This window comes from Squalius cephalus (assembly GCF_949319135.1).
Source record: "Squalius cephalus genome assembly, chromosome: 15".
In the NCBI taxonomy this organism is placed as follows: Eukaryota; Metazoa; Chordata; class Actinopteri; order Cypriniformes; family Leuciscidae; genus Squalius; species Squalius cephalus.
Window position 1 is genome coordinate 19930215 of NC_137136.1, and position 18781 is coordinate 19948995.

The window sequence follows — 18781 nt, forward strand, 5'->3', positions numbered from 1 at the left end:
TGATGGATCTCCCTCAGCAGCTCCAGTCTATAAGGGATGAGCAAAAAAAGAACTGAAAATTAATACACTGAGCTACAGTAGTGGAGGAACACACATCCATGTCCAGCACTGAGAACCACTGACAAATCTCTGGAAGCACAGGCAAAGAGCCAGCACCACCATGAGGGTGGCATCAGACCCCACAAGATTACAGCTAGCCAGACAAAACATGAGTTACTAAACAATGAGTTGCTGACAGCCTGGTCTACCAAAGACTCTATAACGGTGCCAATGAAAAGACTGGCAAACAAGGTAGCTGTCAAGCAGGGTGTAGTGGCACAATGGCCCCCTGAGGGGCACAATGGTGACTCCAGGGGAGATTGTCCCACCCTGTAATACTGGTACTACTGCTCACTAAGAACTATGATGATACATTTTGTACAGAGGAATGTTGTTTTTTATTTGCTGTAGTTTGTGTTATATTAAGTAATTATAGGCTACTGAATGTAAGTCTCCTGGAAATCTCTTAGACGGGAAGACATAAGGAGGATCATTGCTTAACAGCACAATGGAAATGCCCAAGTTATTGGAAGGTGGAGATTAGTGGTCTTTGTACTTTGAGCCGATTCAGTGTGGGACTAAATGGCACATTTTTGCAAGCGGTACGGATGTTGGTTGGCATTAGTCACACGACCAAGAGCATGAGAATGCCCTCCAAAGGTTTCCCTCTTTCATATCACTGGGGTCACGATGAAAGCCCAGTCAGTGTGACAATCCGATGACGTTGGAGCATTCCAAGATCTTTTGTCTCCTCTTGTCTCCGATACATTCTCACCCTCTTTCTCGCCTTCCCACTGTCTCTCTGTCAGCCGACATCAGCCGTCCATCATATCTTATCCTGCTCCACGTCCCTTTCTTTATCTTTACTTTTCCTTTCCTCTGTTTTTGAGCCGTGAGATTCCTTCCTTAGAAAACACACAGCCCTCCAGTTATCCCTCTGTGACGCAGGAGAGATGCAAAAGGGGGTCCAGTAAGGGGAGGGTCCAGTTCATGTGTAACAGAAGGTCTCCAGTAAAGGGGAGGGTGATGAGTTTGGCCTTTGGCCGCTTGTGACGCTGCTCTCTTGTAAGCTATCAGACGAGACTGACAAAGACACTGAGAATGCCCAATGTCTCCCGGGTGTCTTTTTTTAGCTACAAAGAATGTGCTAAAAATAGCCCCACTCATGCTTGTTGTCTTTCCTTTTGTCTCATCAGTCTTTAGTTCTTTTTCAGCTGTCCTTGATTAATTTTCTCAAAAAGAGAGAGAGAGAGACATACCATACTATTGACCAGACCTGTTTACATATTTCACTCCTGTTTCCATCCGCTTGTTTTTGTTATTGTTTAGCAGCCCCCGGTTTATGTTTGGCCCTCTCCTCCAACACCTACTCTTCCGCCAAGATGAAGAGAGATGGAGAGGCGGTGAAAGATGGAGAGATCCTAGAAGAGATGGAGGTCAAAAAGACATATCTGTGTTATATGAATAGTCCTTTATAAATATATTTTTATTTAAAAAGCTGGTTTTAGGTTTGTAAAAATGACTTGTTTTCAAAGAATATACGTGTGAATCTTAATATTACATTATTCGATTCATGCTTTAAAAAAGTACATGAATAAACTTAAAAATAGTAATAAAAATTATAATCAAGATATAGTGTCTGAAATGCAAGTGCAAAATTTTGAGGTTTTTACTGGAAAACAAGAAAGAAAAATCCTGAGAAAAATGATTTTTGAGACAGACTGGGAAATTGATGGTCTGAGATACAGACAAGACACATACAATGACAGGTGAGGAAAGAATGTTTAAGCAGACTAAGAGCGGGACGGTCAGCATTCCTGTGTTTTTATGCGCGTGCTTTAACAGACTGAACCGAAGTCTGCAAAATGTTAACATGCTCATGAGATGGACAGATGAGACGCAAGAAGAGGGGGGAGAGAGGGTGCAGAAAGTATGGAAAGACTGTAAAATGTTACTTTTTGCGTGGGTTGTCCTCCATCTTCATTCTGTTCTCATACTTTCTTTCTCTCCCTTGGTCTCTCTCTGACCTTTTGCTCATTCAAAAGTCTTTATTCTAGTGCATGTTAAAAATATAGAATGTATTAGTAAATAAACGAAAATGAATAAAAATAGACTACCTCATACAAATGATTTAAGCAAGGAGAAATAGTTACTTTTATTTCCTCTTTTCCTCAGTTTTTAAAAAAAAATATATTTTATTTCACTACTAACCTAACCACAATGCACACTCATTCTTAATGTCAAATCTTAATGTCTTCCAGCAAGCAGCTTGCATCAGTGTGTGTGTTTGTGTGCGTAATATCGGCAGACTCCTGCCAAGCTCTGAGGACCGGAAGACAGCTACTGCCATGCGTGATTTACAACTACTTATTACCATTTAGGAGGATTTTAGTAACCAGATAGAGTTATTGTTTGTATGTGTGTGTTAAGGAAATAAAATATCATGACACTCCAATACGTCAGATTTTAAGAGATAAATTCAAAGTGAGTTAGTAATCCAACTCTGTGTGTACGTGTGTGTGTCCGTGCATGCGTAAGACACTTGCTTAGTTAGTTACACGAACTGCTTTGTGTGTGTGGTGACAAAATGTGGTGAATTTGATTCGATTTTGATTTATGCGAGTATGTTTTTGTTACAATGCCCATTTTGCTTATATAATATAAACTCTTTCTCAAGTATTGCTGTGAATTTTACAGTAACCTTGTAACTTGGAACATTGTGAGAATGTTAATTAAAAAAAAGTATTAGTTTATTTAACTTAATTTATTAAGTTTATTTAATTAGTTAATTTATTAAAACACTTATATCAGTAAAATAGATGAACTATGTTGAACTATGCAATTCAGTTCTATTTAACAAATGTAATAATCAGTTCAACCCCCCCAAAAATCAAAGAGTTCAATTATTCAAATGACCAACTCAAAAAGAGTCATTTCTTTATGATCTGGACTACGCTGGCTGAGCGATATGTTTTGATTCACAAACAAAAACCAATTCATATGAGTCATTTGATTGTGAATCAGACTACATTGTTTTTTGATGTATGTTTTCAATAACAAAAAAACAGTTCATAGGAGTAATTTAAATGTGAATTGAACTACAAGGTCATGCTATATGAGCCTACAAGTGCAACTCAATAGAGAGAAATGTTTTCTTACCATTACTTTCTCGTACACATCCTTTGTTATCTTATATTTAATTTAGACTCAGTAAAAAATGACTTTTGCAGTGTGCTTGTAGATTCAGCAACAGGAGTGCAGGAATGCTGAAAAGTGGGACAGGAAACACAGGCATAGAGTTAAAGATCTTGGGATTTTAAAAAATCAAATGAAGAATCGGAAAATTCTGAATATACTTGAATATACTTATTGGACTGTATAAAACAGATTTACTGTTCTCCCCATGTGACTGAAGATCATTTGGCAGAGGTGTAATCCAGCAGTTTTGTGTGTGGTTTCCTGTGCACGTGTGTTCGTACATGCTTGTGTTCGCAGCATTGTGAGACAGATTCTGAGACGTCATTTTATTGCCCAATGATTATCTTCCTGCAGTGTGTCATTCTTTCTCTCTCTCCCCCCTTTTGCTTTTCCCATAGAGCCATTAACACACTCAGTTGCTCTCTGACGTCTGTAGAGGGGCACACGGTTTGGGAAAGGTGAAGGGGTCTTGCCAGATTGTTGGTCTGGACACACCTCTTTCTTCTCTGCCAAACAAAGAATGGGAGCAGTAAGCGAGGGTCAAAGGACATGAACAACATCCTGTCATAAGAATTATCTGTCTTTTTCACTGTATTTATACATCCTCCCACACACACACACAGACATTGATCTTCCTGCAGACACTTTTTCCCCCTCTTTTTCTTTCTCAACACCTGTCATTGTGAAATTCCCTTGGGGGTTTGATGAGATGGTAGAGAAATTATTCAATTATATCAGATCATGCTTTTCCAGGTATTTAGTGTCATATGCTGCTCTGCCAACAGTTGATATTGGTGTGTGTGTGTGTGTGTGTTTGGGTGGTTCAGGTATGTTATGGACAAATGTCCCCACAAAGATGGCAATATCTGAAATATCTTATCCTTGTGATAATGTTTTTTTTTTTTTTTTTTTTGGTCCCCATGAGGAAAACAGCTTTCACAGTTTTCTGTGATGTGTAGATTTAGGGCCAGTGGATAGAATATACAGTTTGTACAGTATAAAAATCATTATGTCTGACGAATGTCCCCATAAATCATGACAACCCAACATGTGGGTTCATGACTGAGGCGGTGATATGCAGTCCTGCATGGAACAATCATAAGTATATGGCCTAAAACACTGGAGAACAGAATATTAAACAAAGTTTGATTTAGTTTGCTGCTAAGTAATTTAAACATCCTCACTTTTATCAAATCATGTTATTGCCTATTTAGACTGGTAGAAACTTATTCCGTAACACTGACTAATAAACTTAGAATTATTCATCCCCAACACACACATTGTTAAACTAAAACATTTAGCATTCCTAAAGGAGTTTTCCATTCAAGAAAACTAAATGGCTCCACAAATATATGGTTGTAATTGCACATGCAGTTTGGCAGTAAAAAACAAAGTAGACTAAAGCCAAATGATGGTGAACTGCTTTGAGGTTTTGGTTTGGGAAATGAAAGTGTGATTATGATTATGAATGCAGACTATGCAGTGCAAAAGGTTATCAAATGTTACCAATTAAGTACAGACGTGGCATGAAATATTGATAGGAGTTACATTAAAATATATATATTACTTACATTTATGAATTTGGCAGGTGCTTTTTTTCCAAAGCAACTTACAATACATTGCACTTAAATTTTTTCAGTTCATGGCACACATTCCCTGGGAACTGAATCCATGACTTCAGCTTTACTAGCGCCATGTAAAAAAAAAAAAAAAAAAAAAACTACACTTAACTACACTAAAAAAAAAGTCTGTACTTTGTACAGTAAAATGATTAAAAATAAAACTGGTTATTCACATTATAGTTTTACTGTAAAATGTATATGTTTTTTCTAGTAAAAACTATGAATTACTGTATAATTTACGGGGATAAACGGTAAATTGCATACCTAAGTCCCTGCTTGACACATCACAAATGAATATTGTCACGCTTTAGTCCAGAGGATGATAAAGATGCAAAAAGAGTTTATTAAATAAAACAAACACAGGTAATCCAAAGATAAAGAGCAGGCAACATAGCAGCGTGTATAATACCAGATAATAACACAAATAATAATGATAATACTGGACAACTCAACTGAGAACAAAGAGGAACTTAAACTTACAGTGATGATGACTAAATAACAAACAGGTGTGATGATTGAAAGAGTGTCCATGACAAGTAATGACTAGCAGGAAACCAGAACAAAGGAAACGGGTAACTGAAGAGAAACAAACTAAAAGTCCATGAAAATGAAACTTAATACACAGATCGTGACAGAACGCCCCCTCCGGGAAGACGTGGCCTTACTCCGAGATGGATGGCTTGAGGGAAGAAGGGTGGAGGTTCAGGAGGAGAACGAGGGACCGGGGAGGCGCTGGAAACCCATAGGGGGCAGATTGGAGGAACCTGGGCAGAGCAGACAGCAGAATAAGCCATGGAGGAGATGATGGGAGGAACTATGGAGGAGAGGATGGTGGAAGGATCCAGGGAAGAACGGGCGGCCGACGAGATCCCAGAGCGACCCAGGAGACGGCCATGAGGAAGTCAACCAACCGTGGCAGTGATGGATAAAGGAAACAAGGTAGTCATTTGAGCCCAAACGACTGCAGTGATGCCTGGAGATGTAGAGACCCAGGTGGAGTCTGTGGGGCCGAGAGACCCAGTGATGCAGAAGGACTGGGAGACCAAGGCGGAGTCCTGGCGACGAGTGGCTGAGGTGAAGCCAGGCGGCCGGAGGACTGATCCAACGCAGGTGTGAGTGAGGACAGCGGTGAAGACTGAGGAATGGATAAGCCTGATGGAGCCGTAGGGGTGGAGGGATGGAGTGCAGCAGACAGCCCTGAAGTCCGTGGCCAACCAAAGTGGAGCCTGTGGGATGAGGGAGCCCAGTGGAACCGAAGGGACGATAGTCCGATGTGGAGCCGAGGAGCCAGGGGAGAGGCAATTGGTTGACAGGCCGAGGTGGAGCTGCTGGCTCTGAGGGAAGAGGCAGAGCTTGGGACTCCACATGCCAGGTCAGAGCTGGGAACAGGAAGACCCAAGGCGGATCAGGACTACATGGCAGGGCTGATGGTGGAACTGAGGGGCTAAAAGGAGTCAGAGGTGGTGTAGCCGAGGGAATGGCTGGCTTCGGTGGAGCGTGCAGGAGAGGAAGACTGGGTGTGGAAGCAGGCTCCATGATGGATAGTGATGGTGGTAATGAAGACAACCAGGTGCTGGACAATGATGGTGGTGACGAAGAACACACTGTGATGGACAGGGCTGGTGCCGAAAATGAACTAGGGCTTGACAGCACCAGTGGCGATAATGATGGCAGAGGTGATGAACATACATTAGTGCAGGAAGGGATCAGCGGCAGAGAAGGTTCGTGGGCGGATAGGGTGGTAAGCACTACCTCTGTCTCCCAGTCTATTAGCCATTCCTTTGACTCCAGGTCCACTAAAACCCCACTGTCACAGATGTCATGGCCGTCTCATACACCTGGTCAGCCAGGACCTCTGGCTTCTCCTTCGGGACAGATGTGGCTGCTGGCTCTGAATCCTAAGCCGGCATTGCCTCAGGCTTGATCTGTGTGCTGGGTCTGGCTCTGGGGTGGTGACTAATGTGGAGTGTGGCTGGACGCTGGCCGCGGAATCTTCTTCCTCTTTGCCTACACCAAAAGAAGGTCCGCTGGACAGCGTCCAGCAGGAATTTCTCACGGCATCACCAACCGGATCTCCTCATCGAGTCCGATCTTAAAACCCCTCCATGATGCAATTGGTGAGGTGGCAGATGCCGACAAATTCCTCCACATACTCCTCCAGGTCTCTTCCTCCTTAGGAGATAAAAATCATAGCCCTGTTGGCCTTGAGCAAGCTCCCCATGGGAGCTACATTAATGGAGGCAATCTTCAACTTCACTTCTTTGTAGGTCCGGTATTCTGTCACACTTAGTCCAGAGGATGATGATAAAGATGCAAAAATAGATTAAATAACAAAAAGGGTTTATTAAATAAAACAAACTCAGGTAATCCAAAGATGAAGAGCAGGCAAAATAACAGTGTTTAACCACAAACACATGATAGAACCGGACAACTAAACTGAGAACAAAAAGAGGCACTTAAACACACAGTGATGATGACTAAATAATGAACAGGTGTGATGATTGAAAGAGTGTCCATGACAACTAATGGCTAGCGGTAAACTAGAACAAAGGGAACAGAAAACTAAAGAGAAACAAACTAAAAGGTGTGGAGAAGCAGCTCATTTGCATTTAAAGGGACACATACAAAAGTATAGAACCAAAGAGGGGAAAATTTAACACACTATAATAAATGATCTGGGGGGGTATATTTATATATTATTTATATTACATCTTGTGAAAAGGGGCATAATATGTCACCTTTAATGTTTATTGCATTATTTTAGTGTCATTATATATTTGAAATCTAAGTTACTTGTCTCCTCTATTCTAGCATCTACACTTTTCACCCATTTCACTTTCATTGTATGGTAAAGAATGGAAGCTTGTTTCCGCCACAGAGTAAAACATTTTAAAAGATAATTGCGACTTTTTATCTCACAATTGCGAGTTATAAAGTCAGAATTGCGAGATATAAAGTCAGAATTGCGAGATATAAAGTCAGAATTGCGGGAATTAAAGTTGTAATTGCGTCTTATAAAGTCAGAATTCTGACTTTTTTTTCTCGCAATTGCGACTTTATATCACACAATTCTGACTTTATAACACATAATTGCGAGTTTATATCTCGCAATTCTGACATCTTTTCTCAGAATTGTGAGATATAATGTCCAATTCTAAGGGGGAAAAAAAGACAGACTTTTTTTTTCTTTTTTTACCTCAGAATAGTTTATATCTCACAATTCTGACTTTATAACACGCAATTGCGACTTTATATCATGCAATTCTGACTTTATATCTCGCAATTACGTGTTATAAAGTCAGAATTGCGTGATATAAAGTCGCAATTGCGAGAAAAAAAGTCAGAATTCTGACTTTATAAGACGCAATTGCGACTTTATTTCACGCAATTCTGACTTTATAAGACGCAATTGCGACTTTATTTCACGCAATTCTGACTTTATATCTCGCAATTCTGACTTTATAAGACGCAACTGCGACTTTATTTCACGCAATTTTGACTTTATATCTCGCAATTCTGAGAAATAAAGTCAGAATTGCGAGATGTAAACTCGCAATTGTGAGATAAAAAGTCGCAATTATCTTTTAAAATGTTTTATTCTGTGGTGGAAACAAGCTTCCATAGTAAAGTGCAAGGACATTCTGCTAAACTTATTTTGTGTTCCACAAACAAAAGAAAGCCATAAACAATAATCTTGTTCTAATAAACAATAAATCACTGTTCCTTTAAAAGAAAATTGCCCTGTTCATGCACTAGTTAAGCATTATCTGTGAAATGAAACAAAAAAGAATATACTCTTTCTAGAACTTTTAAGTTTCATTTTTTAACCATCAGTCTCACTAAGCCTACTGCCCATTCCTGAGGAAAAAAAAACGCTTTTCAACAGTAGTTCTTAAACTCAGCATTTTACCCACCTGTTGAAATTCATTAGTGCCTTAATTGTTCCAATTAAGCTTCTGCCCTCTTGCCTAGGGTGCTGACACATCAAAGGAAGCTATTAAAAAAGACAACAAAAACCATTTCTGAGTTGTGAGCCTGTTGGCCAATGAAACAGTGTGTGTATTATTGCGTGCTGCAGTGTATGTGTATTTCAGGAGGGGAGATCTGGCAGCATGTGAACATGGACATAATGAATGTGTGTGTGTGTGTGTGTGTCTCATAATAGGGGATATTACAGTAATGAGGTACCAGGATGTCTGGACTCTTATTGCTCCCCACCTGTGTCTCACTTCCCCCATGATCGAGGAGTGTGTGCGAATGTGTGGGAGTTGGTGTAATGTCTGTGAGGTTTGTGACCGGACAGCTCAGACTACCGGTCTTCCCTCTAGTGCGTTTAGTGATCGGTGATGTGACAGGCTGAACGTCAGGACCACACACTCACACACACACACACACGCATACAGCAAAGCAATCACCACTGATTGGTAACCCGCTAACACACCCCCACACATAATCAGACACACACGCCCTTTGGATTAGGGACTTAAACAGACTCACCAACAACCACCCAAGAGACCCCCATCAGGGCATGCAGGCAGAGAGAGTCGGTGAGTGACTAACTTCACTCTTTCTTTTATTCTTTTCCCAGCTGTGTCTTCAAACGGCCCTTTGATGTGGGAAATTAAAAGAGCGAGTGTGTCAATATCTCCCTCCATCCCTCCATTGCTCCTGCACACTCATCCATTTCCCTTCCTTCCATCTCTTCCTCTCTCCTCCCTTTTTTCTTTACGGCTGACCCAACAAAACCAGAATGTGACCCTGCAACCACATTACCTCCACACACCCTGTGTGCGTGTGTGTGTGTGTGTGAGAGAGTGTATGAGAAAGTGGGAAAATGAATGCTTGTGTGTGAACAGGGCTTTATGTATGCATAAGTGTGAGTGAGGATGCTGCAACCATCAAAACTGGGGGTGACGTTTCATTAAACATACTGTCATTAAATGTAAGATTCATGAAAAATTGTATACAAATTTTCTATATGAAACCAACATGAATATAAAGTGTACATTTTTAATTCTAATGTAGCTTGAAATCTGTTTAAAAAGATTTTAATTTTCTTTATTGTGGACTTTCTTATTTGTCATTTATTTGACCTATGACCCATCAAAAGTGCCAAGAAAATGGAGGACTTTGAATGGGATTAGGATGCAGACCGCATTTAAACCCCAGTGCCTGCACTGTGCCATAGCTCCAGTGTTCCCCCACTTTTTGTCAGATAATCATTCCCATACCTTAACATGTCCCCCCTCTCACACATTTCGAGTCGTTCCTACACCCCTGAGCGAGTTTTTCTTCACTTTCGTGAATATGGAAAGGTCAGCTATTAATGCCGCATGTGTATGTAAGGTTGGATTAACCCCTCAGCCATACTTTCTCTCTGTCTGGAAACTCCTCTCTGCTTCTGTTGCAACACTGTGCTATGCTTTATTGCATGTGACTCTGTGTTTCCAGTGCTGTGCACTGGTTTCTGTATATGCTAAATTAACCTTCCCCCTCTCCCTCTCTCTCTAACTTTGCTTGGCTCTCTTTTTCGCTCTTGAAGGGTTAGTGCTAATGTTCTGCAAATTCCCTAACTGTTACTATGCAACACTTACAGGCCTTACTATGCAACACCTTTCTCTTTTATTCCTTCTCTCACTCTTTCCTTTACCCTGGAGAGAAATAAGAGGGAGCGTCAGTGAACGAAAAGGGTGGAAATAACAGACTGCTGTCTCAGGAGCGAAGTTTGAATAGGTGTGTATGTGGTAAATATGCGCAATGCAGCGTCCCCCTTTACATTACATTATGCAAATAATGCAGCCTATATTTATTTATTCCTAATATAACGGGGCTGAGAGAAAGACAGAACGGGAGAGTTATCAAACTCAGATTGACTGATATAAAATGAAACAATGGGCTTTTTAAACTTTTGCAGTGATAAAGGGAGAGAGGGGAAGAGATCTGCAGATGAAAAGATAAAGAGATGGACGATTTGATTGCCATAGATCGCATAGCGGGATGGTGCAGAGGAAGAGAGATAGCAGGAGAGATAGGCAGACCTAGAGAATATGATATTGCCAGAGAAAAAAAAAACAAAAACAACAGAAACTTATTTTTTTTTTCTTTCTTTCAAAAATTCGCAAAAGGAGACAGACAGTGCCGAGGGGCGGGAAGCGCGCTCTGAGGAGAAGGCGAATGTGTGTGTGTGTGTGTGTGTGTGAGAGAGTGTTTTTATGAATGAAGTGGTGACTCAGGATGTGTCATACCCCCGTCTTTATAAAGGAAGTTTTAAACAAGCCTAAACATTTCACTTCGCGAAAAATTAGACTTACCCTCGCATCCTTCTCTCTCTCTGTCTCTCCCTCCATACACCTCTCTGACCCTCGCCGTGTCTCTTTCCATCCTCACTCGCGTTTGTTAAAACTAAACAACTATTGGAACTGGACACAGTCAGGTTTTGGTGCTGTTTTCTTGTTCTCGTTAATCCTACACTTCTGTCATTCATTCATTTTCTTCCTCACCTCACGCTCTTCCTCTGTAAACTACTGTCGCGAGCCGTTCGCGCGGATACTGAGAGAGAGAGAGAGACGAACTTTGGAGCACGTGACAACATCTGGAGCTTCATTTATTTATTCATTTTATACGTTTGTTTGTTTGTTTATTTGTTTGCGTATTTATTTGCAACATATCTGCCTTTTAAAACAAGGACCTGGACAAATATGAAATGTAAGTGTCAAATTGTTTATACATTCGCTCTGTTCCTTTTTTTCCTTTTTTTTTTATCACCGTCACTAATTTGCTATTTCCACTGTTGCGATTGACACTTGTTGCTTTAACTCATCTAATCGCCTTTTCTTATTAAAACCCCCTCTGTTTAACTAATTTATGCTGCATAAGATGTAACTAGTAGGCTAAGCATCCCTTCTGATTTATTGAACTGACAAGCCTTTAAAGTGATTTATAAATGCGGGACTTTTTAATGGAAACCTGTTCGGGATGTTATTGTTAATGTGTTAAGTTAGTTTGACAGGATAATGGCTTGAGGCGCTCGCGGTTAGTTCATTAGAGAAGCATTTATCATGTCGACAGTAATAATGGATCAAGTGTTACTCGCTCGGGGCGCACAGCAGCTTCAGCGGACCGCTTCTTCTTCTAAGTGTGATGCAACGTGCGATTCTCCCAAAAAGATGAAAGAAGTGTCCTCTGGGCTGAGATTATTGATATGCTTTTTGGACGTGTGGAAACACGGTCCTATTATAAGAGTGGCACGGGCTCCTGGGACGAACATTGGAGTATTGTTTAGCTGTGCATCAATGATTTGCTCTCCTCCGCAGTGCTGGGTGACTCCTCCTCATCGCTGCTCCTCTCGCTGCTGTTGGCTCAACTGCATCTGTTAGCATCTGCCTTCCCTGCCCACCCCAGGAAGATCCAAACTGACTTTGACAAGCTGACCAATCAGACCAGACACCTTCTGAAGCTGACTCAGGACCTACTGGTGAGTTGATCTGCTGTGACACCAGGAGAGGAAGCTCACACTGTACTCAGAGATGCTGATGATGATCAGATCTTGATCTCGAGCCTCTGAACAGCTGGGCTATAATAATGCTCCTTGCAAAAGATTTGTGGACAGGAATTGGCTTATCTCTGGCGCTTTCGCTCACACACAAACATGCGCACACACCCATCAATCGGCTTTTTATTCAGCTGGCTCATATTAGAGCTGAGATAGCAGATTGCGGTAGCTTTGAGTCCATGTGGGAGCAGATAAGGCTCATTACTGTAGCCTCTATCTGACTTAAAAAAACCCAGATCCCTGGATTCAGGCCCAGCAGCAGGGCTGACATCCCAGACACCATCAAAGATCGCAATGTAACATTCGTAAACTTTCAACCTAATGAGCCTGAACATACGGGATGGGGAATAAACACGATCTGCATGGCTCAGAACGAGCCTTGTGCTTGTATCCAGCGCTCAGACCATCTGAGAGCGAAATGCTGTGGGCTTTAGTTGGGTTTTTGTGGTTTCTATGTGATGGAGATCTGTACTTTGAGGGTCTTGAACCCACATTGCCCCCCTCACCTCTCCGAGGCCTCCCTTTCCTACCTCGGAAACATAAACATATCCTTGTTCCCATGGTTACTTGGAAGTCCTGTTTACCAGCATGGGTGAAGCACGTGGCACAGAAAGGTGAAAAGTACAGTGCTGCCTTCTATGTAGTTCCACTGTAAATGAAAATGTTAACAGATGTACTGCTTAATGGCGTAGGATGAGGCTTGATTATTTGTTGGAATACGATTCCAGATCATTGGGGTTCGTATTAAAAGGGAATAGTTCAACAAAAGAAAAGAAAAGTCAGTCATCATTTATTCACCCTCACCCTCACCCTCACACAAAAAAAGAGAGAACTTAAATAAAAAATAAATGTATTAGAAATATATATAAAAAAAGGAATACAACAAAATTACTAAATTTTCTATAAAAATAAAAGCTATTTCGAAATGTTGATAAAAACTATGATAGTAGCCTATATAAATTAAACTAAAATAAAATTGGAATGTTTTAAAAATTCTTCTAAATATCTTGTTGCTGTGTGTTAGACTGAAGAAAGAAAGTCATACTGTTTTGGAATGACATGAGAGAGAGTAAATGATGACAGAACTTTCATTTTCATTTCTACCCCTTTAAGATGTAGTATTTCTGCTGTTCTTTTGACCCTGCATGGTCTTTGGTTCCAGTTTTCATTGAGATTATGTGTAACTCAAATGATTACTCATCTCGAACAGGACAGATTTTCCTTTCAGCACAGAGAATCACCTGATCTGAATCCATCACTTATGGATCCAAAATCCCATGCCACCTCTTCCAGCTCTTTGCTTCAATTAGACACAATAATGGTTGGTTGTTGAGTGTGTGTGCGTCTTGTATATAAGGGTGTTTTGCGTCTGCCGCCTTGTATATGTGCACCAGATGTTACAGCAGAGAACTCTATCAAAGACCCCACTCGTGACAAAAGGGCCCGACACACTTTGAAAAACATTTTGTTAGTTTTTCAATGACATGAAGCATTTATTTTGGTTTCTTTTCTTCTTGCATGGAGTTCCACTTTACAGGGGTCAAGGCTAGGAAAGAAAAATAGATTGGGAGTCGACGGAAAGTCCCCACAAGAAAGCTATAAAACTCTGTGTGTGCGTGTATGTACAGAATGTGTTACTGTTACTTGTGTGAGGTGGTGAGAGTGTGTATACATGCAATGTTTGTATGACCGTGTGTGCGTGCCGGTGAGAGTGTGCATGTTGTAAATACTTGTGGTCTGTGTAGGTGTGGGGCTGCTTGTTTAGCTTTCGGTCTCCACAGCAAAGTGTCCTGATAAAAATCACTCCGATTTATCACATTCCCATATTTGCATTCAGGAAGACGGGAGGAGGGAGGGCACAAGAATCAGTCGAGTGAGGTCATGATCCAAACGGAGAGAGTGGGGTGGGAGAAGGGGACATGCGACCGAGGAGATAAAGAGATCAGAGAGACGCACAACAAGTGCTCATGTGTGTGATGATAGTCCCACTAAGATGGACGGTGAGCTAAAGGATGGATGTGTCATCATTTGGCTGATACTACGAGCCTAGATAGAGAAAATAGAGGGACGCAGAGCTGAGGGAGCACAAAAACAACAACAAGCCAAGGAAAAAACACATCATTCCAAACAGAAAGCTGGCTTGAGCACGCTATTATTTTCGTCACGTTGACCTCTGATTGGTCTGCGATGTTGTTTTCCTCTTCTGACGGGGCTTGAAAGACACAAAGGGAGCATTACACCTGTCATTTTATCAGCACTCATTAGCGCTCACAAACAACCCTTCGGATGACTTGTAAACAGTCTCTGCTTCGTTCACGTGGCGGCCACATTAGGAACCGCAGATACTGTAACGCATTGTCTAAACACGGACGAGAACAAGTTAGGGTCACTCGTTGCCCCTTATGATATCTTTCAAACACCTGAGTTTGTTTCTGTCTCCCTCTAGTGCCACGTGATGACAGTGCAGCAAGGCACGGACCGGCCCATACGTCATGGCACCTTTTTTTAGTCCTGACCCTGGAGTTTCCCTGCTGCCCAGTGTTGTCTATTCCACTTTAAACTCCTTAGTCATTGCTTATGTTGTTATTCTTCCTCTAGAAAACATCCTGTGGCTTCAGGTCACGAACTTGAATTGTCTTGGTTCAGAAGTTAAAGCTCGGGGAACTCTGGGTGACCGCCGTTCCCTGTAATTCTGCGGTGGTTCTGCTAGTGGATGCCAGTCGTTTCATTTCTGGCACAACTGTTACTCTTTTGTTTTGATTGTTGAGTTCAAAGTTGGGGATCTAGAACTTAGGTGTGACTAGAGGAAAGTGCCATGACGTTTCCATTCAGAATGTGTGTGCAATATGAAGTTTTTAACTTTTATTGATGCCCGTTCTGTCATTTTTCCTTTCTTTTCAGAAAGACCCGGTGTTTGGTGCAGAGATTGATCACCACAGGTTCAAGTCTCTTCCAGCGATCAGCAGCAGAGTCAGTGACCTCACCACTCTGGAGGTGTGTATGAGGACAAATAGGCCCTCGTGCTGCCCTTTATTTTCTTTAACAGTACAGAGCCATCCCAAGCAAGGGGGTCCCAATTGGTCAATTCATAATTGTGGGGCCTGGGACTCCCTAATGCATGGGTCGCACCAGTTGCACTGCCCTATGGATGGCGCTTTATCTGTATGCTTGTACAATGTAGTTCTTTGGGTAGTTTGCTATGACATTATCATGTTGTTTTGTTCTGAATTCTTTTACTAATGTTCTTTTTGGCTCTTTCTCTTTTTCTCTCTTGCAGTTCAAGCCTACTCTTTCTCAGCTCCATGCGGACTTGAAGTCCTTCGGGCGCCATTTTGAGTGGCTGAACAGAATAACTCGCAAGCAGAACCACAGCTCAGTACCAAAGTTGACGGAAATGATCTCCCAAATTAAGAGCCTCATAAACTCCTTACAATGTCAGGTACGTGCTCAGACGCACATCTCTCAGCAAACGATACAACTGTTACAAGATTGGCTTATTTCTTGTTTATAAAACCTACAAAATGTAGTAAAAATCTAAAGTATAATGCTCAATCAAAGGTTTACTTTTATTCAAAAAGGATGCATTAAACTAATCAAAAGGGACAGTAAAAACATTTATAATGTTACAAAAGATTTTTGTTTTAAAATAAACGCTGTTCTTTTGAACATTCTATTGATCGTAGAATCCTGAAAAAAAGGATTTTTCCATGGTTTCCACAAAAATGTTAAGCAGCACAGCTGTTTTCAACATTGATAAGAATGAGAAATGTTTCTTGAGCAGCAAATCAGCATAGAATGATTTCTGAAGGATCGTGTGACACTGAAGACTGGAGTAATGATGCTGAAAATTCAGCTTTGCCATCACAGCAATAATTTATATTTTAAAATATAATAAAACAGAAAACTGTCATTTTAATTTGTAAAAAAAAAAAATCATAATATTGCTGTTTACACTGTATTTTTGATCAAATAAATGCAGCCTTGGTGAGACTATAATGTATAGTTACATGGAAATATCAACTCAATTCATGGTTGTGACTTTTTTTTTTTTTTTTTACATTTCAGATGAACAAAGCAGAGGCTCCCCGGATCCCCGTTCCCTCTCCCTCACTTCCACCAAATCCTGCCTTTCATTGGGAGGTGGTTCAGTCCTCTCAGGAACTCCTGCTGCAGTTCCGGCTCTTCTGTGACTGGGCCTCACGAGTGTTGCTTACCCTTAAATCTAGATTACCAGCATGAGGAACCTCAACGCTAACATGCAAAAAAAAAAAAAAAAAAAAAAAAAAAACCTCAGCGGTGAAGTCTCTTTACAATACAGCAAAAAAGGCCAGGACTCGATCATTATTACAGTCCAGGGATGGACTGGCCATATAGGGAGCAACGGGACTTTTCCCAGTGGGCTGGGTTGACTTGTGGGAAAATAATGAAAGGACGGAAGTTGAATATTTCAACTTATTCTCTCCTACCCATTCACAACCTACCCTTGTTCAGTCTCATTCAAACCTCCATTACTGTTCGCTACCAAACCAAGTATAAGCATGAGAGCGAATCTGTGCCTAACACAATTCTGCATTTCCAGTCATGCACAATTATGAATATTGCATATGGAACCAGGAAAACAATAATTGATTTGGCCTAATTTTATTTCAGAATGTTTTCCATCAGCTGAAATGTAGTGCCATAGAAGTATGACCTCTCAAAAAATAAGGTCCAGTCAAAGTCCCAAAATAGGGGTAAATTGAGTCATAGAAAGGGGCACATTAAATCATCTGACACCATATTGGACAAAAGTTGAATCATGTGAGAAAGATTTAAACATCCCCCAATGCTTTGTGCGATGTTGTAGTGGGTTATTATCTGTGGTGGGTTGTAATGGGCCTTGTATGTCCCAGGCCCATTTATTTTTAGTCCCAGTCCATCCCTGTCGCAGTCTGAAGCCTGATCATTGAAGGAGTCCGATCTGAAAATAACAAGTGCACTCCAGTCGACATCCTGCTTCTGGCACTCCATTTAACCGTAAACCTTCCTTTGCCTTTTCTTTTTTATACAATTCATTTTTCAGAACTATTCGTTATTTATGTATTTATTTATTTATTGACTAGTTATTTATTTGATGATATTATTTATTTGATTTCTTGATACACGTCAACATTGTCAACATTCTTTCATTTGCAAGTCAAGAAGTGTACTCTTTCTTATTTTATCTTTCAGCTTCAACTGTACCACACAGATATACACACACACATGTACGACAACTTTTTATGTCTCTTATTAAACTGATTGTATTTTTATACAATTTAATTCTCTCTTCACTGTTACCTAGGTTACAATTCTCTGCCACTAGATGTAGCAATATTTTGGGAGTGTAACGTATATCAGTGCTGAAGGAGAGAGGACTAGCACTGACCGGAACTTTGCTTGTCTTTCTTTTATGTTGTTGTCTTTATTTTTTGCACAGCATATTGGGGTTTATATTGGGTTTTTTTTTTATATGATTGGTTCTGTGATTCAGGAACATGTTTTGATAAACCTTATTTCAAGCAACATGAGAAAAAGACAACCTAAGCCTTAAAATACTATGTATTGTGATACTTTGGTACTGTAAAGCTGTACATACATGTTCCCGAATGTAAACTGGTATATACAATGCGTGTTTAAGTCCAGTGCTCTATCAATGTGTTGCAATATTAACATTATTTTTTTCCCTTTCCTTCTCTCTTTTTAGGATTTTGATACAGTATTTACTATTTATTGATATTATTATAATGTTATTATTAATATAAAAATGGTCAATTATGTTCAAATTATTTATTTTCGCTATTCAGAAGCAAGACTTCTGTCATGTTTTGTACTTTTTTACTACTCACCGCCAATCATCTCTGTTTAGGTCGGTTTCTGTGTCTACATAGACTCAAAGTTGCTACATGTATGTGCACTAAATATGCAGACATTGGCTGACTGTGTTCAATTGTGTGCCTTGTGAGAGAGACAATAAAGGAATTTACATGTAGCCTACATTTTTGAAATGTGGTTGTTGTCCATTGTCTAAAAGGGAAGGCTAAAATTATGAATACTAAAATTAAAAAGGGGAATATACCTTTAAAACATAATAACTAATCATTACTTTTCAGTAGGCATGCACATTTTCTTACTGTTGCAGGTTTAGCGTATATTGAACATACTGAGCAAGCGATGACGTATGGGCTGAACTACATTTCCCACAAATCCTTGCGCAGAGCCAAACCTGTGCATAACATGAAATTCCTTTGTTTATACTCAAGAATTGAGACTTATTTAGGATGCGAGATTTGTAGAATAACCTAATGGGTTTATTTCCTGTTAATTTAAAACAAAACTGCGGACGCTTTAC

The 18781-nt window shown here is 40.5% G+C and overlaps 1 protein-coding gene and 1 long non-coding RNA gene across 2 annotated transcripts; one reads left to right on the top strand and one right to left on the bottom strand.

The window, feature by feature from the left end:
* Positions 1–449: 449 nt before the first annotated feature.
* On the bottom strand, positions 450–11241 carry LOC307172035. Its single transcript, XR_013823640.1, has 3 exons — positions 11171–11241; positions 8774–8853; positions 450–1460 (listed from the first exon to the last, which is right to left on the bottom strand). It is a non-coding gene; the product is annotated as an uncharacterized lncRNA (long non-coding RNA).
* Positions 11242–11436: 195 nt separating this feature from the next.
* Positions 11437–18426, top strand: il11a (interleukin 11a). The gene is made up of 5 exons (XM_079894044.1): positions 11437–11564; positions 12173–12333; positions 15313–15405; positions 15689–15850; positions 16477–18426. The coding sequence occupies exons 1-5, from the start codon at positions 11558–11560 to the stop codon at positions 16648–16650; spliced, it is 597 nt and encodes a 198-aa protein (XP_079750170.1). The 5' UTR covers positions 11437–11557; the 3' UTR covers positions 16651–18426.
* Positions 18427–18781: the final 355 nt, after the last annotated feature.